Genomic DNA, 21,427 nt, shown 5'->3' with positions numbered 1-21,427 from the left:
CTGGTTGGCAAGAGAGTGGTTCCAGGGATGAGAGGTTTCAGTTATGAGGAGACATGGAGAAGTTGGGACTGTTCTCCTTACAGAAGAGAAGGTTAAGAGCAGATTTGATGGAGGCGTTCCAAATCATGAGGGGTCTGGACAATGTAGTCAGGGTGAAACTGTTCCCATTGGTGGAAGGATCGAGAACCAGAGGACACAGATTGAAGGTGATTGGTAAAAGAACCAGAGGCGACATGAGAAGAAACTATTTTCAAGCAGTGAATGGTTGGGATCTGGAATGCACTGCCTGAGAGTGTTGTGGAGGCAGATTCAATCAAGGCTTTCAATAGGGAATTGGATAATGAAGAGAAGAGGAAAGATCTGCAGGACAATGGGGAAAAGGTGGGTTGAGTGGGACTAGGTGAGTTGCTCTTGCAGAAAACCGGCACAGACAAGACGGGCAGAATGGCCTCCTGTGTTGTAACCGTTCAATGATTCTTTGAAATGTAGAGACAAAAATGGTGGAAGAAAGAGAATTGAGAGAGGTCAACAGACAGAAACACTGAGCATAAGATGGCTGGGGAAGTCATCAAATAACAAGAAGGAGCTTCAGATTTAGATGTGGCTAACAAAGATGGAAGAAAAGTACAGTTTTTTTTTATTCTGTCCTGGGACATTGGTGTTGCTGGCAAGGCCAGAGTTTGTTGCCCATCCCTAATTGTCCTTGAACTGAGTTTCATACATCAGTTCCACTCGGAGAAGATACCTCCCAATAAAAAAGAAGCACATTATCTAAATAGTGACAGATTGCAGAGCTCTGAGCTGCAGAGGGATCTGGGGGTCCTAATGTATGAATCACGAAAGGTTAGTACGCAGGTACAGCAAGTAATTAGGGAAGTTAATAGAATGTTATCATTTATTACGAGGGGCATTGAATACAAAAGTAGGCTTGCTCAGCCATTTCAGAAGGCAGTTAAGAGTCAACCACAGGGTTGCAGGTCTGGAGTCACACGTAGGCTTTGTTGGTCTGGAGTCACATGTAAGCCAGACCAGGTATGGATGTCAGATTTCCTTCTCTAAAAGGATATTACTGAACCAGATGGATTTTTATGACAATGAATGATAAGAGAGGCTTTTAATTCCAGATTTATTAAGTGAATTTTAATTCCACCAGCTGCCGTGGTAGGATTTGAGCCCATGTCCCCAAAACATTAACCAGGACTTTTAGATTACCCGCCCAGCGAAGTTACCACTACACCACCATCTCCCCTGAAGCTCTTAATCACTCATGTGCCCATGCATATGCTGGGCAGGCTGCTGTATCGCTCACATAGCGCACACGATTTGCCATCAGCATAGGAGAATTATAAATGCACCAGTTATTTAGGGCAGTTTAATCATTTATTGGCACCTCGTCAGCTGGAGCACCCGCACCTCTGAGTCAGAAGGTTGTGGGTTCCTGTCCCCTTCAGAAATTTGAGTGCATAATCCAGGGCGTCACTGCGGTGCAGCACTGAGGCAATGCTACCCTGCTGTCTTTCAGACGAGGTAGTGAACCGAGGTCCCTTCCGCCCTCTCAGGTGGATGTAAAAGATGCTGTTTCAAAGAAGAGCAGGCCTTGCGGTATCTGCGGTGAGAGGAACAGAGTTCACCTTCCAGGTCAGTGACCTTCCAGCAGAGTCAGGGGAAACTTGACAGATAATTGGTTTTGAGCAAGTGAAGGAGGGGTGCTGGGGCGGGGGATGGAGGGTGCTGGTGGGAAGAAGAACCAAAGGGAAGGTTTGTCATAAGGTGGAGGGGCAGGGGGATTAAACCATGGAAGGTTTCGCCTTGGCGAAAGGTCAAAGGAAGTGGCAATGGGGCAAGTAAAGAAGCAAAAGGTGAGTGTAGAGGAGGTGTGAATGGCAGGATCCCCGGTAGTTGCCTCCTCCGGAAAAGCAAAAGGAAAACGGGAATTAAGAGAGAAATGAGAAGAATTCAAAGCTGTAAAGTAAAATAAAATAACATGGGGGCAGCGATTAGGATCTAAATGATTGAATACAATGTTGAAAGATGAATTGCTGTTCCTCGAGCTTGCGTTAAGCTTCATTAGAGCAGTGTGACAGAGCGAGGATAGAGAGGTCAGAGTGTGGGCAAGGTGGAGGATTAAAGTGACGGACGACAGGAAGCTCACTGGCAGACTGAACAGGGGTTGTTCTGCAAAGCGGTCACCCCGTCTGCGTAGGGGAGACCACATCATGAGCAGTGAATACAGCATACTGAATTGAATGTATAAGTAAATCATGGTTTCACTTGGATGGATCATTTGGGGCCTTGGATGCTGAGAAGGGAGAAAGCAGAAGGGCAGGTGTTGTGCCTCCTGTGCTTGCATGCAAAGGTGCCGTGGGAAAGGTAAGGAGGCTGTTGAGGGTGATTGAGGAGTGGACCAGGGAACAGTCCTGTCAGAATGCTGAAAGGGGGGAATGGGAGGGGAAGAGGTGGCTGGCAGGGATATCTCGCTGGAGTGGTAGCGCTGAATTTTCACCATGGGGACGGTAAACAGGAACCGTGTTTGCTTTTGGGTCAGAAACCCATCAAAGTCCCAATTTACGCAAGGGTGAGGCCTTAATTGATATGGCGATGAGTTCCCTGTCCAATGAGAGAGAATAGGTGGCCAGAATGGAGGCGGGTCAGATGAGATGCAGGACTCATTTAGACTCCCCCACTGAGGCGGCCCGTTTTGTACTGAGGGTGAGGCCTGTGCTTTGTGCCAAGACCTGACACTGCAGCGCAGGGAAGGGAGATGCCACAGGGGAGACGGACAGACCCTTGCTTCATTGATGCAGACCTGGATCTAATCCTGGAGGCTACGAGGGAACGGAAGGAGGTTCTCTTCCCGGAGGGTGACAGGAAGAAGCCAGCCAATGCCCTCTGACCCAGATTGAGGAGTAAGACATAGAAAGACGTCTGAGATACCAGCACAGACACATAGAAAGGCAGACACAGCCTGGAACGTCTATTCACTTAGCACCAATGAAGGAAGCACAAGGCCCAGAGATTTGCCCTCACTGTTGAGGATCTTATTACCGCCATCTCATACCTTTTTTGCTGCCAGGGCAACAATAAAAGGCATCCCAGAGGCGTGTGCTTTAAAGTGCCATTATTTATATAGCATAAGAGAGGAAGACAGTAGACAGAGAGAGTAAGAACAGACCCCACTGACCCACTTAGTGCACCATACTAGCCTCCTCTAGCCTGGGAACCACCTTCCTTTCCCTCAGGGCCTCTGATATGTCCAGATCAAGCATCAATGGACCCAGGGGCTTCCCTCAATCAATGCCAAGAATATCGATCATTTATCTCATTACTGTTTGTGGGAGCTTGCTGTGTGCGAATTGGCTGCCGCATTTCTGACATTACAAGAGTGAGGACACTTCACTTCTCCAACTCCCGCTTTTCCATCAGTGATTTGGGAAAGCTTTGACTGACTTCAAGGCTTCAAACAAGCCTTTCCATGGTCACCTCTGCTATCATCAGTGGCCATCTCTTTGTCTTGTTCTTTGTCCCTGTCCTCCCCCCACCGTGTCTCCGAAGGACAATACACCTCCCAACACTGGATCATCACACTAACGCTAACGCACCCGCTGGAAGACGTGGAGATAGTGGGTGGAGCTTTGCGCTCGTCGGGCTCTGGGAGTGGACGGGAAACCGTCTCCTGACCGTGATTGGCCTCCGACTGTGACTTTACACCGCTGGCTGGCCAAGGAACAAGGCTCAGCACTACTGGCGGGGGGGGGGCGCGGAAGAGGGCGGGCAACCATTGTCACCGTGGATACTGGCGAGTGCTACCACTGAGCTCCCTGACAGACGCCTCAGGGAGCTGCGGACCCCCAAGTAGTAAAAGAAAGCACCGAAGTGCTGCAAAAAAAAAATGTCCGTGCAGCACAATCAAGCACCTGAAAGCGTACCTCATTAAAAATAAAAAGCCCCCAGATATTCCTTTTATGTCTGAAATCCCAACGGAGGTTTCATCCCGCCCTTGGATGAGGTTTCATCAAAGGTGTAAAGCCCGCCTGGCCGATTGGCACATCCTCCAACTGTGCGGCTGGAATGGGCCACGAGAGATCGCTGACAACGGGACTGTTGATTGCCCACCGAGCAAAATTTCGAGCAAGTGCGCGATGACTCTGGGACGCTCAGCCGACATCATCCCGTGCGATTTTACACCTGTCCGGGGTGGGCACGCGCCCGCTCGCCCACTCGCCCTCAGGGCATAAAAACTCTGGCCAGTAAGAATGATGAGTGAGGTAAATAAATTACAGACCAGTCAGCCGAACACCTATTGCTGGGCGAGTCGATAGTTAAGGATCCGGCTGGTCTGAGATAGCTCTGTAAAGGGTGGGTCGTACCTGATGAAGCTGATGAATCCTTTGAGAAGGTGACTAAAGCATTGGATGGGGAAATGTCTGTGGATGTTATCTTTATGGACTTTCAGAAGACATTTAGTAAAGTATCTCGTAAAAGATTGTCAGCCACAATTGAAGCCAGTAGAACTGAAAGCAGGCTATTGACCTGGTTATGAAATTGGCTGAGCGACAGGAGGCAGAGGGTAGGGATAATAGGCACGTACTCTAATTGGCAAGGATGTGACTAGTGGTGTTCGACTGGGAGCTGCGGTGGGGACTCAACTATCCTTGGTATTTATTAATGACTTAGATGATGGGATAGGAATCCACATAGCCAGGTTTACTGATGATGATACAAAGCATTGTAAGTCGTGGACAAGAAAACTTAAAGTTACAAAGAGTTATTGATAGATTAAGTGTACAGGCAAAACTGTGGCAAGGTAGTTTTCAAAGCAGCCAAAAGTGAGGTCATCCACTTTAATGGATAGAACAGGGCATTTTCTACATGGTGGAAAGCCAGCAAGTGTGGAGACTGGGGGGGTGGGTGGGTCCCGATACATCGATGATTAAAATGTCACGAGCAGGTACAGAAAATAATCATTAAAGCTAATGGAATGCTGGGGTTTATATTTAGAGGATTAGAATGCAAGGGAGTTGAGTCATACTTCAGCTATACACAGCCTTGGTTAAACTATAACTGGAGTTACTGTGAGCAGTTCTGGGCACCACACCTTAAGGAAGGATATATGGATCTTGGAGGGACTGCAGTGTAGATTTACCAGAACGATGCCTGGATTCTAAAGGTTAAATTATAAGGAGAGGTTACCCTACCCAAATTAGGGTCGCATTCCCTAGAATTTAGGTGATTTGAACCAAGTTTTCAAGATATTATAGGGAACAGATGGGGTCGATAGAGAGAAACCATTTCCACTGATTGGGGAGTCTAGGACGAAGGGGCACAGTTTAAAAATGAGACGCAGACCTTTCAGGAGTGAAATTCGGAAACACTTCAAAGTACAAAGGGTGGTAGAAACTTAGAATTTTCCTCAGTAAACAGCAATTGTTGTTAGCTCAGTATTTCTTGTAGCTGAGCTTAACAGCTTTTTGTTAGCCAAGGGTATTAAAGGACAAGGGTCAATGGAGTTAGGTTTGGTGGTTTGAAACCAGGAATGGTCATGAAAAGGCTTGGTGTTGTTAGGTACTTCGATCTGGAAACCGGAGAAGCTGAGATTGTTCATTTTGGAACAGAGAAGAGGTTGAGGGGAGATTTGATCGGGGCGCTTGACATTTTGAAGGGCTTGGTAGTGAGACACTGGCAGGAGCATCAGTAACTAGAGAATTTAAGATAATCTGCAAAACTTCCAGAGATGGGATGAGGTGAAATCTTTTGACCTGATGAGTTGCCTGAAACCTGGCTGGAAATAGATTCAAGGGCAGCTTTTGGAGCCTTCAGCCATGGCTTAGTGGGTAGTGCTCTTGCCTCTGAGTTGCAAGGTTCCTGGTTCAGGTCCCACTCTAGTGCTTGAGCACAAAAATCAAGTCAGTACTGAGGGAGTGCTGCACTGTCTGTTGGGTGAGACATTAAACCAAGACCCCACCTGCCTGCCCAGAGGGATGTACCAGATTGCATGGTGCTACTTTAAGGAAGAGCATGGGAGCTCTCCCTGGTGTCCTGGCCAACAGTCAATCAATCAACATCACAAAATCAGCTTATCCATTCATTGTCACATTGCTGTTTGTGGGAGCTTGCTGTGTACAAATTGACTGCTGTGTTTTCTCACATTATGACAGTGACTACACTTCATAAAGATAAAAACAAAAAAACTGCAGATGCTGGAAATCCAAAACAAAAACAGAATTACCTGGAAAAACTCAGCAGGTCTGGCAGCATCGGCGGAGAAGAAAAGAGTTGACATCTCGAGTCCTCATGACCCTTCGACAGAACTTGAGTTCGAGTCCAAGAAAGAGTTGAAATGTAAGCTGGTTTAAGGTGTGGGGGGGGGGTGGGGCGGAGAGAGAGAGAGAGAGAAGTGGAGGGGGTTGGTGTGGTTGTAGGGACAAACAAGCAGTGATGGAAGCAGATCATCAAAAGATGTCAACAACAATAGAACAAAAGAACACATAGGTGTTAAAGTTGGTGATATTTAAACAAATGTGCTAATTACTTTTGCGCCGCCCTTGGCTGTGGTTTCCTGGAGTTAAGACACAACGTGGACGAGCCACGTAACTACACTTCATAAAGTACTTTGTTGGCTGTAAAGTGCTTTGAGGTGTCTGGCGATTGTGAAAGGTGCTATATAGATGCAAGTCTTTCTTTCTAAATAACATGTATAACTGAGAAGGGCAGGGCTCCAGGGAAAGAACTTGGAAGTGGAACTCATCAGATCACATTTTCACAGAGACTCAGTGGGACAAATGGACATCTCCTGCACTGATGCTAACATTGAGAACACAGACATCACCTAGCGAATATAACCCGAACCAGACACCTAGACGTGTTAAAGCAAACTGACATTGAGGGGAAAAAGTCTTTCATTGACATTTGATAAGCTGCCTTATCGAATTTGTCGTAAACCCTCAACGATGAGGGATTGACGACTAAAGCAAGATGTCCAGGAATCGAGGTAAGGCACAGCATGGGACTTTAAAAAAAAGGCCTTTAAAAACTCAGTGGGAGGAGAACTGTCAGTGGTGAGAGAGAAGCAGACCTAACGTTTCAGCTCGTTCACTGTTTCTGCCTCTACAGATGCTCGCTGGCCTGCTGAGTCTGTCCGACATATTTCTATCGATATTACTTCAAGACTTGGGCGTAAGCAAGCCTTGCACACGATGCCAAAATAGAATATAAGTCTAATAGTGAGGAACAATGAATTTGTTAATCAAATGTGGACCAATGTATGTCAACATCTACATTTGGGAGTTCATGGTAAGTTGAACTGTGGCATAGGCCATTACTAAAGAAATAAATCCTGTGGTGATATGTGTTCAGTGGAAGAGTCTTACAGCGCACTTATCCATGAATAGAATCATAGATTGGTTACCACACAGAAGGCCTGATGTTTCTGTGCTGGCTCTCTGTAAGAGCTACTCAGCTAGTTCCACTCCCCCACATTTTCCCCATAGCCCTTTCCAGATTTTTATTCTTCAGATAATAATCCAATTCCCTTATGAAAGCCTTGATTGACCCTGCCTCCTGCACACTCTCAGGCAGATCCTAACCACTCGCTGCGTGAAGACGTTTTTCCTCATGTCGCCATGGCTCCTTTTATCAATCACTTTAAGTTGGTGTTCTCTTGTCCCCAATCCTTTCCCCCCCAACCCCCCCCAAACAATGGGAACCGTTCCTCCCTATCGACTCTGTCCAGGCCCTTTATGATTTTGAACACCTCTATCAAATCTCCCCTCGACCTCCTCTTCTCCGAGGAGAAGAGTCCCAGTATCTCCAACCTATCCACAGAACTAAAGCCCCTCATATGCTGGAACTGCCCTTGCAAATCTTTTCTCCATGTCCTTTCACATCCTTCATGTGTGGTGCCCAGAACTGGAAGCAATACTGCAGTTGAGGCTGAACCTGTGTTAATACAGATTTATTGGAACTTGCTGGCTTTCGTACTCCATGCCTCTGTTTATAAAGCCCAGGACCCTGTATACTTTATTCACCACTTTCTCAACTGTCCTGCCACCTTCAACGATTTGATCACCTATACCCACGGTGCTCAAGGTGAATAAGGCATTGTACCATGTTGGGGGCTACCAGCAATATGACATTGTACTGTAGTGAGACGAACGTTTAAGGTGATGACCAGAACGCTGATCACCGGAAAGTATTGGAATTGTGAGAGCTGATCTTCAGTATGAGGCTCTAACAGAAAACAGATTTGGGCTGTGTTGGATTGAAGTCCATGATGTATGATGCGGCATTCTAACACTTGGGAAGAACAAGTTTCAAATCACGATGTTAGACAGAATTTTTCAAAAAATATTTGCTAGGTCATCAGAATATGGAACAAATCAATGGGTAGGCTGCTGAGGTGGATTTTTCTTTATTCTTTCATGGGATGTGGGTGTCACTGGCAAGGCCAGCATTTGTTACCCACCCCTAATTGCCCTTGAACTGAGTGGCTTGCTCAGCCATTTCAAAGGGCACTTAAGAGCCAACCCCTCTTGCTGTGGGTCTGGAGTCACATGTAGGACAGTAGATTCCCCTGATGAGTTTTTGCAACAATTGATGATAATTGTCAAGTCACCATTACAAGAGTGGCCTGTATCCCAGATGAATCAATGGTAGTCATAACTGAGACTGGATTCTGGGTCGAAATTGAATTTATTTAGTTCACCTGAACTTAAAACCTCTAGCTGCCCAGTTGGGATTTGAACCCATGTTCCAACAGGATTAACCCAGGCCTCTGGGTTACTAGTACCAGTGACATTACCACTATACCACCATCTCCACATCTGTTTGAGGTGAACCTAGCCATTAAGTGAATGGGTTATAGAAACGGAAGATGCTGGAAACACTCAGCAGGTCAGGCAGTGTCAGTGGAGGGGGCAGCAGAGTTAACACTGGGCCCGATTTTAACTCTAAGTGAACAGCCATTGAGTGAATTCAATTTGGGCCCAACACCTTGCCTCTGTGCCCTTTTATCAGTATGGGGAAATAGAGATGAGATTCAGGAGATAATCAGAATTGGATTTTAACAATGGTGGACAGATCTGATCGTAGATTGCCATATAATTCCAAATCCCAGTTTGCCAAACAGTCTTCCCCTGTTCTGATCCATGTTCGGGTAACTAATTTTCTAACCCAATAGCCATTTGATCGTGAGTTACGTTCTACTCTTGCCTGAACAGGTTGAGAATTACCCTTGAAGGTGTAATTAAGGAGTCCGCAATGCAAGAACTGAAGATGTTGCCACACCCTTGAGTGAGCAACGCCGAAGGAATTGGTCCTGCTTTATTTTTAGATTTTCTTGCCGTAATTTGCCTTTGTTTCTACTGAAGACAGTTCCACCCTGAAAACTCAACTTGAACCTGTCAGACAGGTTTTCTCCTGAGTTGCATCTCTGCCACCAGGAAGTTGGTGCCTTTCTTTCACAGCGATTCTATCATAAGGTAGCTTCACTTCCGACAGGACTCATCTCCCGAGCGTCGTGCCAGGTGAGAGCCTCTTTGGTATCACTTTATTCCTCTGAGTGCAGTCGTTTCTTGACCATAGAGTAAGCCGTGGCGCAGCGTGTGCAGAGACGGTTTGAGGAGCGGTGTGAGGTTGCAGAGTTCGCCTTTGGGCTAGGACCACGCTGTCTAAGAACCCAGTGTAAAAAAAAACAGGAACAGGAGTAGGCCATTCGGCCCCTCCAGCCTATTCCGCCATTCAATAAGACTGTGACTGATCTGATTGGTGGCCTTGACTCCACTCTCCTCCCTGCCACCCCCTTGTCAATCGAAAATCTGTCTTAACTCGCCCTTGAACATATTCAGTGACCCAGCCTCCTCTGCTCGCCGAGGAAGAGAGTTCCAAACTCGAACGAGCCTCCGAGAGAAGAAATTCCTCTTCACCCTCTTATTTCGAATGTGTGCCCCTCCCCACACCCAACCCCGGCCTGTCGCTAGTCCTAGATTCTGCCTCCAAAAGGGGGAAACGTACAGGAGTTCTGGATTCTGCAATCTCTGCTTGGGGAAGCTGACGAATTCGGCCTGTGTCACCGGTAGAGTAGCTGATAGGAGTGTTTTCAAAGTTAGCTCTGGGAGTTCCTATCAAGTTCCTGACATTTTTCTTGGGGTCCCTCTGCTCGAGGCTTGTTTGAAAATGACTGGCGTGCACCAACACTGACAGCATTTGACTTGTTCCCTTGATGAAGCCATTCTGGCAACCGGAATGCGGTGGAAAATGTCTGGGTAAAGTTTCCCTGGTTAGGAGATTCCGATGTAGCTCTTTGCCGGAAGTTGGTGTCGGGAATTCAGAAAGGTGTTCTCCAACCATTCCTGTTCCTTACACTTCCCCTCCTGAAGTAACATTCACCCCAAACTAGTGCCCGGCAATGACCACCTCTGGCAAGAGAGAATCTAAACATAGCCCCTTGACATTCAATAACATTGCCATAGCTGAATCCCCCCACTATCAACATCCTGGGTGTCACCATTGACCAGAAACTGAATTGGACCTGCCATATAAGCACTGTGGCTACAAGAGCAGGTCAGAGGCTGGGAATCCTGCAGCGAGTAACTCACCTCCTGACTCAATAAAGCCTGTCCACCATCCACAAGACACAAGTCAGGAGTGTGATGGAATACTCCCCACTTGCCTGGATGAGTGCAGCTCCAACCACATTCAAGAAGCTCCACACCATCCAGGACAAAGCAGCCCGCTTGATTGGCACCACCTCCACAAACATTCACTCCCTCCACCATCGATGCACAGTAGCAGCAGTGTGTGTACCATCTACAAGGTTCACTGCAGGAATTCACCAAGGCTCCTTCAACAGCACCTTCCAAACCCATGATCTCTACCATCTAGAAGGACAAGGGCAGCAGATAGATTGGAACACCACCACCTGGAAGTTCCCCTCCAAGTCACTCACCATCCTGACTTGGAAATATATCACTGTTCCTTCACTGTTGCTGGGTCAAAACCCTGGAACTCGCTCCCTAACAGCACTGTGGGTGTACCTACCCCACAGGGACTGCAGCGGTTCAAGAAGGCAGCTCACCATCACCTTCTCAAGGGGGCAATTAGGGATGGGCAATAAATACTGGCCCAGCCGGCGACGCCCACATCCAGTGAAAGAATATTTTAAAAAACCTCCAGCTTCAGCAAAGTGAAGCTTTCTGTCATTTCAAGGCAAGTTGTTGGGTTGAATTATTGTGGACTTGTTTCACTTTGCAGGATCACAGCCTCCGTGGAACCTCCGAGCCTGAAGCCCGCGAAGAGGCTTGGGAAAGGGATGGCTCTGCGCCTGGTGCTGGCTGTGTCCTTCCTTAGCCTGCAGCATGCTGCCTCTCAGAACTGCACAGCCGACCAGCTTCGCTTCCAGACAGTGTTCGAAAGTGGCTTCAGCAGGCTGAGCGGCGAGGCCGGCTCCATCGAGCCCCTGTACAATATGGTGAACCGTTACCTGGATGTGGTGCAGCCCAATCCCTTCCCCAAAGGTCTCACTCTTTGTTAAAGCTTGTCAAACCCTCGGGTCAGCCCGCTCGTACCACGGCTCATGACAAGACATTCTATTGTTAAGATGAATGTGGGTTTGAGTGGGAGGTCGCGGATGTGTTTAGTTACAACGTTTGGATCTATTTTTTCATAATCGGTTGGACCAGCATCGAGAAGGAGAGTGAGGTGTAGAGGTCAAGGGGTTCACTGGTATAGACAGTCCAAACTGGGACCAGTTTCATCCTGTGCTGACTGTTCCGAAACCTAGACCTAACGACAAGGACTAGAGGACTCATTCGGACTTTGTTGAGTTACAAATAAGTATTTTCTTTTGGTGCTTTTCAAGTGAGGCACTTAATGGAGAATTAATGGGACATATTATTGTTTTGATTCCCAGTTTCAGTATCAAACTCTCCCAGGACAGGTACAGCTTGGAGTTAGATACAGAGTAAAGATCCCACTACACTGTCCCCATCAAACACTCCCAGGACAGGAACAGCACAGGGTTAGATACAGAGTAAAGCTCCCTCTACACTGTCCCCATCAAACACTCCCAGGACAGGTACAGCGCAATGTTAGATACAGAGTAAAACTCCCTCTACACTGTCCCCATCAAACACTCCCAGGACAGGAACAGCACAGGGTTAGATACAGAGTAAAGCTCCCTCTACATTGTCCCCATCAAACACTCCCAGGACAGGTACAGCACGGGGTTAGATACAGAGTAAAGCTCCCTCTACACTGTCCCCATCAAACACTCCCAGGACAGGAACAGCACGGCGTTAGATACAGAGTAAAGCTCCCTCTACACTGTCCCCATCAAACACTCCCAGGACAGGTACAGCACGGGGTTAGATACAGAGTAAAGCTCCCTCTACACTGTCCCCATCAAACACTCCCAGGACAGGTACAGCACAGGGTTAGATACAGACTAATGCTCCCTCTACACTGTCCCCGTCAAACACTCCCAGGGCAGGTACAGCGCGAGGCTAGATACAGAGTAAAACTCCCTCTACACTGTCCCCATCAAACACTCCCAGGACAGGTACAGCACGGGGTTAGATACAGAGTAAAACTCCAACTACACTGTCCCCGTCAAACACTCCCAGGACAGGTACAGCACGGGGTTAGATACAGAGTAAAACTCCAACTACACTGTCCCCATCAAACACTCCCAGGACAGGTACATCACAGGGTCAGATACAGAGTAAAGCTCCCTCTACACCGTCCCCATCAAACACTCCCAGGACAGGTACAGCACGGGTTAGATACAGAGTAAAGCTCCCTCTAAATTGTCCCCATCAAACACTCCCAGGACAGGTACAGCACGGGGTTAGATACAGAGTAAAGCTCCCTCTACACTGTCCCCATCAAACACTCCCAGGACAGGTACAGCACAGGGTTAGATACAGAGTAAAGCTTCCTCTACACTGTCTCATCAAACACTCCCAGGACAGGTACAGCACAGGGTTAGATAGAGTAAATCTCCCTCTACACTGTCCCATCAAACACTCCCAGGACAGGTACAGCACGGGGTTAGATACAGAGTAAATCTCCCTCTACACTGTCCCCATCAAACACTCCCAGGACAGGTACAGCACAGGGTTAGATACAGACTAATGCTCCCTCTACACTGTCCCCGTCAAACACTCCCAGGACAGGTACAGCACGGGGTTAGATACAGAGTAAAGCTCCCTCTACACTGTCCCCATCAAACACTCCCAGAACAGGTACAGCACGGGGTTGGATACAGAGTAAAGCTTCCTCTACACTGTCCCCATCAAACACTCCCAGGACAGGTACAGCACGGGGTTAGATACAGAGTAAAGCTCCCTTTACACTGTCCCCATCAAACACTCCCAGGACAGGTACAGCACAGGGTTAGATACAGAGTAAAGCTTCCTCTACACTGTCTCATCAAACACTCCCAGGACAGGTACAGCACAGGGTTAGATAGAGTAAATCTCCCTCTACACTGTCCCATCAAACACTCCCAGGACAGGTACAGCACGGGGTTAGATACAGAGTAAATCTCCCTCTACACTGTCCCCATCAAACACTCCCAGGACAGGTACAGCACGGGGTTAGATACAGAGTAAAGCTCCCTCTACACTGTCCCCATCAAACACTCCCAGGACAGGTACAGCACGGGGTTAGATACAGAGTAAACCTCCCTCCTCATCAAACACTCCCAGGACAGGTACAGCACGGGGTTAGATAGAGAGTAAAGCTCCCTCTACACTGTCCCCATCAAACACTCCCAGGACAGGTATAGCACGGCGTTAGATACAGAGTAAAGCTCCCTCTTCACTGCCCCCATCAAACACTCCCAGGACAGGTACAGCACAGGGTTAGATACAGAGTAAAGTTCCTACTACACCATCCCCATCAAACACTCCCAGGACAGGTACAGCACGGGGTTAGATACAGAGTAAAGCTCCCTCTTCACTGCCCCCAACAAACACTCCCAGGACACGGGGTTAGATACAGAGTAAAGTTCTCACTACACCGTCCCCATCAAACACTCCCAGGACAGGTACAGCACGGGGTTAGAGACAGAGTAAAGCTCCCTCTACATTGTCCCCATCAAACACTCCCAGGACAGCTACAGCACGGGGTTAGATACAGAGTAAAGCTCCCTCTACACTGTCCCCATCAAACACTCCCAGGACAGCTACAGCACGGGGTTAGATACAGAGTAAAGCTCCCTCTACATTGTCCCCATCAAACACTCCCAGGACAGCTACAGCACGGGGTTAGATACAGAGTAAAGCTCCCTCTACACTGTCCCCATCAAACACTCCCAGGGCAGGTACAGCACGGGGTTAGATACAGTGTAAAGCTCCCTCTACACTGTCCCCATCAAACACTCCCAGGACAGGTACAGCACGGGGTTAAATACAGAGTAAAACTCCCTCTACACTGTCCCCATCAAACACTCCCAGGACAGGTACAGCACGGGGTTAGATACAGAGTAAAGCTCCCACTACACTGTCCCCATCAAACACTCCCAGGACAGGTACAGCACGGGGTTAGTTACAGAGTAAATCTCCCTCTACACTGTCCCCATCAAACACTCCCAGGACAGGTACAGCACGGGGTTAGATACAGAGTAAATCTCCCTCTACACTGTCCCCATCAAACACTCCCAGGACAGGTACAGCACGGGGTTAGATACAGAGTAAAGCTCCCTCTTCACTGCCCCCACCAGGCACTCCGCATCGAAACCACATCTGGGCATCGCTTCCAAAAGTGGAATGAGGCCAGGCTGTTCCCCATCACTCTTCCTAATGATTGTTTTTGTGAACCGCCTGCTGGGTAGTGTTGTCTGAAATAGAGAATCTGTCCAAGCACTCTGCAAGTGACCCTGAAGGTGTAGGTTTGAATGCATAAATGGCATCGGTTACTGGTATTTAACCCTTGGCACTTGATCTCCAAAACCTTACTTTCTGCCAATGACAGCAAATCACTAATGCGTGTTGAGCCAGTGACATATGAAATCTAAATAAACCTTCCACACGTCCAGCTTTCAACTATCTTCTCTCAACTTGGGCAATGATATTTCTCACTACAAGGGCAGTTCAAAAACAATACTTCAAGAGAACACGCTAAATACACAGGGGCTGATTCAGCTTTCAGAATCATAGAATCACAGACTGATACAGCCCAGAAGGAGGCCTTCAGCCCATTGCGCCTGTGCTTTCTCTTGAGTAAAACAATCCATATCATTCCACACCCCTGCTCATCCCCCTTTGATTTTTTTCCCCCCTTTAAGTATTTGTCCGATTCTCTTTTGAAAGTTACTGTTGTATCTGCTTCTACCTCTCTTGTGAGAATAGCATCACGTCACAACAACTCACTTTGGAAAAAAAAAAACGGTTCCTCATTTTGCTGAAGTTTTTTGTCTTGAACTCATCAGGACAAATGCAAGAATGCCAAATTTCAAACCGCCACGACAATTTATACTCCAGCAGAAAAGGGTGATGATTGAATATAAGAGCATAAAAAATAGGAGCAGGAGTAGACCATTCGGCTCCTTGATCCTGTTCCACCGTTCGACAAGGTCATGGCTGATCTTCTTGTGTTTCAATTTCCACATCCTCATCTAACCCCAATAACCTTTGATTCCCTTGCCTACAGGAATCTAGCTACCCCTGCCTTAAAAATATTCAATGACCCACCTCCACCGCCTTCTGAGGCAGAGAATTCCAAAGTCACACAACCCTCTGAGAGAAAAAATTTCTCCTCATCTCTGTCCTAAAAGGGCGACCCCTAATTTTAAAGCAATGCCCCCTAGTTCTGGACTCACCCACAAGAGGAAACATCCTTTCAACATCCATCTTGTCAAGGCCGTTCGGGATCTTGTACACTTCAATCAAATCACCCCTCACTCTTCTAAACTCCACTGGAAACAAGCCCAGTCTGTCCAGCCTTTCCTCATAAGACAACCCACTCATTCCAGGTACTGATCTTGTAAACCTCCTCTGAACCACCTCCAACGCATTTACATCTTCCTTACATAAGGAGACCAAAACTGCACACAGTATTCCAGGTGCAGTCTTACCAATGCCCTATACCAAAGCATAACATCCTCGCTTTTATGTTCAATCCCTCTTGTAATTAAGGATTGCATTTCATTAACCTTCTTAATTACTTGCTAAGTTTTTGTGACCATGTACTAGAACACCTAGATCCCTCTGCACCTCAGAATTATGCAGCTATTCTCTGGCAAGTCGACTCTGATTGGCCAAGTCGTTGGAGAAACTAACGGGAATTTCTAGGCTCACCAAGCTCCCGGATAATTCAAATAAGGCCCAAGTCTTGAACATATCCCTTTTCTTTGCAGAGAATGGGTCCCTGTGTATGAACTTATGTCATTTCTAGCAAGAGTATATGAGCAACATTACGAGCTGGATTGATTACCTTAAATTGGTTGTTAGTATAGCTATTAGCACACTCAGTATTGCTCAACAAGTGCTGCAAATTCATGGAATTACATCTAGCATCACACCTTTAGTTCCCCATTGCTTTCTCCATGGCAATGCCTCGACCAATCAGAGCTGACTTGCCAACCAATCATCACCTTTCCTTCTGCAGTATAAATTGTTGTGAGCATTTGATATTTGGCATTCTTGCATTTATCCTGATGAGTGCAAGACAAAAAGCTTAGGCAACATGTCTGTCTTTTCAGTGATATTTGAATTTTGCACTACCAAGTGACTGTCTGTCGAAACCATTCATGATTTTGAACATTTCTAACAAGTCTCCCCCTAATCTTCTGTAGAGTCATCGGATGGTGACAGCACAGGAGGAGGCAATTTGGCCCATCAGGTCTGTGCTAGTTCTCTGTTGAGGACAGAAAAGGCAGCATTAATATTTCTTAAATAGAAAACAGCCAGGGTCTCCATGGTGTTGGTCATTGTGATATCGAATCTTCCTCAAACCAATGCTGTGACACTTTCTGGTGTAGTGGCAATGTCATTGGGCTAGTAATCCCGAGGCCCAGCTTCATGCTCTGGGGAGATGAGTTCAAATCCCACCATGGAAGTTGGTGGAAATTAAATTCAATTAATGAAATATGGAATTGAAAGCTAGTCTCAGTAATGGTGATCATATTGTCATAAAAACCCATCTGGCTCACTAATTCCTTTAGGGGTGGAAATCTGCTGTCCATACCTGCTCTGGTCTACATGTAACTCCAGACCCACAGCAATGTGGTTGACTCTTAACTGCCCCCTGAAATGGCCTCGCAAGCCACTCAGTTCCAGGGCAATTAAGGGTGGGCAATAAATGCTGGCCTTGCCAGCAACCCCCACATTCCATAAAAGAAATTCAGGAATTCTCCCTTGCAAGATTGGCTGATGTTCTAACAGACATGATCCAGGCCGGAAACATTTGACTGTCTCTTCTTTGGACTTGTGTCTGCATTTGCTTCATTGGGGCAGCTCTGAATCTTTTAGCTTTGTCGGGAAGAGAACCCGAGCTATGTTCAAGTGGTTACTGCCGATTGACGTCTGTCGGAGTGTATTATCCTCACTTTCTGCATTTCTTTCCCCCTCAGATATTATTCTGGGGCTAGCGAAGGATCGGTCCGTTGAGCCTCTTAAGGTAAGATTCTGGGGTTGCATTGGGCTAGTATTAATGTATTGAATTCTGAGTGGGAAGGTTGTGGGTTCAAGCCCCACTCCAAACATTCGAGTGCAAAATCCAGGATGAGACTCCGGGGCAGAGGGCTGCACTCTTGGAGATTCTGTCTTGGGGGATGAAGCGTTAAACCGAGGTCCCTTATGCCTTCTCAAGTCTACGCAGCAGAACTCAAACCCATAATCTTTTCTATATTAAGGAAGCATTTTTCTGCATTGGAGGCATCAGTAGAGCGAAGGTTCACTAGATTGGTTCCTGGGATGAGAGGGTTGTCAATTGTTGAGAGGCTGAGTAAATCGGGCCAATATTTTGTGGAGTTTAGAAGAATGAGAGGTGACCTTATTGAAACGCACCAGATTCTGAGGGGGCTTGGCAGGGTGGATACTGAGAGGTTACTTCCACTGGTTGGGGAATCAACATCACCGGGCACCACGATCTCAGGATAAGGGACCGACCATTTAGGACTGAGATGAGGAGAAATTACTTCACTCAGAGGGTTGTGAATCTTTGGAATTCTCTACCCCAGAGGATTGTGGATGCTCCATCGTTGAATATATTTGAGGCTGGGACAGACAGGTTTTTGGTCTTTCAGGGAATCAAGGGATATGTGGAATGGGCAGGAAAGTGAAGTTGAGGCAGAAGGTCAGCCAGGGTCATATTGAAGGGCTCAAGGGGCCAAATGGTCTACTCCTGCTCCTATTTCTTATTTTCTTGTTAAATAATCACTATGTGCAGGTAGTGCAGTATACTTTGAGCCACAAGTAGTGGGGGGAAGGCCTAATGTTTGAGCGAGTGAGGTCCAAGTCCTATAAAAAGCTGAACCCCGCATTGGAATGAAGAGGTTGACCATCTTCCATCTCCATGTAGCAATGGTTACCTCAGGAATGTGGGATAGAGCGTGGCCAAGGCCACAAATGGTCTGTACTTGTAGCAAACCATAAAACCACAGCCTGCGATTCCCAAAGGATTGGGGAGAAATCCCAGAGCCCCGTGTCAATTTGGATAATTCAGTAACGCATGGAATTTGGCAGATTGTGTGGCACTGGAGTTTCTTTTATTCTTTAATGTGATGTGGGCATTGCTAGCAAGACCAACACTTGTTGCCCATCCCTAATTGCCCTTGAGAAGGTGGTGGTGAGCTGTCTTCTTGAACTGCTGCAGCCCATGTGGTGTAGGTACACCCACAGTGCTGTTAGGGAGGGAGTTCCAGGATTTTGACTCAGTGACAATGAAGGAACGGCGATATATTTCCAAGTTAGGATGGTGAAATAGCTTGGAGGGGAAATCCCAGGTGTTCCCATGTGTCTGCTGTCCTTGTCCCTCTAGGTAGAGGTTGTGGGTTTGGAAGGTGCTGTCTAAGGAGCCTTGGCGAGTTGCTGCAGTGCACCTTGTAGATGGTACACACTGCTGCTACTGTGCATCGATGGTGGAGGGAATGAATGTTTGTGGATGGGGTGCCAATCAAGCGGGCTGCTTTGTCCTGGATGGTTTTGAGCTTCTTGAGCATTGTGGGAACTGCACTCATCCAGGCAAGTGGAGAGAGTTTCATCACACCCCTGACTTGTGCCTTGTCGATGATGGTGAAGACAGATTCAATCGAGGCATTCAAAAGGGAATTGGACTGTTATCTGGAAAGGAAGAATGCACAGGCTTACGGGGAGAAGGATGGGGATTAGCACCAAGGGAACTGCTCATTCGGAGAGCTGGTGCAGACATGATGGGCTGAATGGCCTCCTTCTATTCTGTAACAGTTCTGTGACTCTGTGATCCTGGGACATCTCTTGGTCATGAAAGGTATGCTGGACATGAGCGTCTTACTTTCGTTCTTTCTCTGTCCCTTTGATATCCATCTCTCTCTCCGTCTTGTTCCCCCTTTCAATTTTCCCTCTCCCTCAACTATCTCTCTCTCTCTCTCACTTGTCCATGTCAATCTCTCTCCCCCAGTCAATCAATCTCCTTCAGGCCCATCCCTTCCCCTCTCTCTCTCTCTTCCTACCATGGGATGTAGTATTCCGACACATGGGTGACCGGAAGAATGGCCTCCTTCAGTACTGCAAATCTTCATTGCTTCTATATTCCTAACGTTTCTACATTTCTATAGCGCCCTTTCACAACCACTGGATATCCCAAAGTGCTTTGCGGCGAACGAGGCATTTTTGGGGTGTGGTCACAGTTGCAATGTGGGAAAGGTGGCAGTGCTCTGGGGGAGCCGTGGTAATATTGCTGAACTAGCAATCCATAGGCCCCGGCTAATGCTCTGGCGAAATGGGTTCGAATCCCGAATTGAATTTAAATTCAATGAATAAATTCAGTCAATTAAAAAGAAACATCTGGAAAGGAAAGCCAGCCCCAGTAATGGTGACCACAGAGTTATCATCGAGTGCCGTCAAAACCCATCTGGCTTACTAAGGCCCCTCTAGGGAAGGAAATCTGCTGTCCTTACTTGGTCTGGTCTACATGTGACTCTGGACTCACAGCAATGTGGTTGACTCTTAGCTGTTCTCAAGGAATGGGCAACAAATGTTGGCCCTGCCGATGATGCCCACATGAGTGAATTAAAAGTGCACAGCAAGATCCCACAAACGACAATAACAGGCAAATAATCTGCTTTTAGCGATATTAATTGTGGGATAAGTATTGGGAGGAGTGTTCCCCATCTTCTGCTGATGGGGCACCATGCGCACAATGTGTAGTGTCCCAGAGTCAGCGGGTCATATGCGACTTCCCCGCCTTAAGACTGGCCGCCGCTGGCATTCTGTTTGGCAGCACCAGTTGGGTGGTAAGGTTGGCTTGGTAGGAAGTGGAAAGGTTGACTTTGTGTTTGTCCGGTGCCCTCACCTTTCTTTCTCCTCCCCCAGGTTGTGAGATATGAGGCTGGCTACCTCGTCTCCTTCATTATCGGCGTGCTCTTCTTCATCCTCATGCCCCTGGTGGGGCTTTTCTTCTGCTGCTGTCGGTGCTGCAACAAGTGCGGGGGGCAGCTGAAGGAACGCACAGAGAAGACGGACTGCCAGCGCAACACCCTTGCTCTATTTTTGCTGGTGACAACTCTCATTATATTGTGAGTCTGTCCGAGAGGGACTCAAGACAATTTGAGGGGGCGGGGGGGGGGGGGTGGTGTGGCCGCTGGACAGATTGGTAAATGGACAGATTGACGAGTGCTGTATGAGAGGGTAATTCAGTTTGTGCATGGTTGGTGATAGCATAGGCAAGTTCGTGAGCGGACTGGTTTTTTTTAAAAATTTGAGCGTTGCTGAACAGAGAGACTTGCTTTTGAAGCTTTTTGATTTGCACTCGTCAGGACAGATTTGCAAGCATACCACATCTCAAAGAGAACAACAATTTATACTGCATGAGAAGAGAGTGCTGATCGGTTGGCACGTGGACTCATAACCGACCTGCCAACCAATCAGCACCCTCCTCTCATGCAGTATAAATTGTTGTTCCCTTTGAGATTTGGTATTCTTGCATCTGTCCTGATGAGCACAAGATGGAAAGCTTTAACAGTGTGTCTCCTTTTTCAGCAATAGTCAAATCCTGTACAACCAAGCAATTATTTTTTATTTATTCTTTCGTGGGATGTGGGTGTCCCTGGCTAACCCAGCATTTGCTGCCCACCCCTAATTGCCCCTTGAGAAGGTGGTGGTGAGCTGCCTTCTTGAACCACTGCAGTCCCTGTGGGGTAGGTACACCCACAGTGCTGTTAGGGAGGGAGTACCAGGATTCTGACCCAGCGACAGTGAAGGGACAGCGATATAGCCTGAAGTCAGGATGG

At 47.4% G+C, this 21,427-nt stretch overlaps 1 protein-coding gene across 2 annotated transcripts in view; it reads left to right on the top strand.

The window, feature by feature from the left end:
* Positions 1-9,388: 9,388 nt before the first annotated feature.
* Positions 9,389-21,427, top strand: part of LOC121289557 (prominin-2-like) — an 80,583-nt gene continuing 68,544 nt past the window's right edge. For both annotated transcript variants that reach the window (XM_041209075.1, XM_041209074.1), the window contains exons 1-4: positions 9,389-9,521; positions 11,248-11,510; positions 17,570-17,616; positions 20,511-20,713. In XM_041209075.1, the coding sequence (XP_041065009.1) occupies positions 11,306-11,510; positions 17,570-17,616; positions 20,511-20,713 (455 nt within the window). In that variant the 5' untranslated portion in view covers positions 9,389-9,521; positions 11,248-11,305. The remainder of the gene's footprint in view (positions 9,522-11,247; positions 11,511-17,569; positions 17,617-20,510; positions 20,714-21,427) is intronic.

Source organism: Carcharodon carcharias, chromosome 17 (genome assembly GCF_017639515.1).
Source record: "Carcharodon carcharias isolate sCarCar2 chromosome 17, sCarCar2.pri, whole genome shotgun sequence".
Taxonomy (NCBI): domain Eukaryota; kingdom Metazoa; phylum Chordata; class Chondrichthyes; order Lamniformes; family Lamnidae; genus Carcharodon; species Carcharodon carcharias.
Note: the sequence above shows the minus strand (reverse complement) of the source record. Positions and strands in the feature narration are given on the sequence as shown.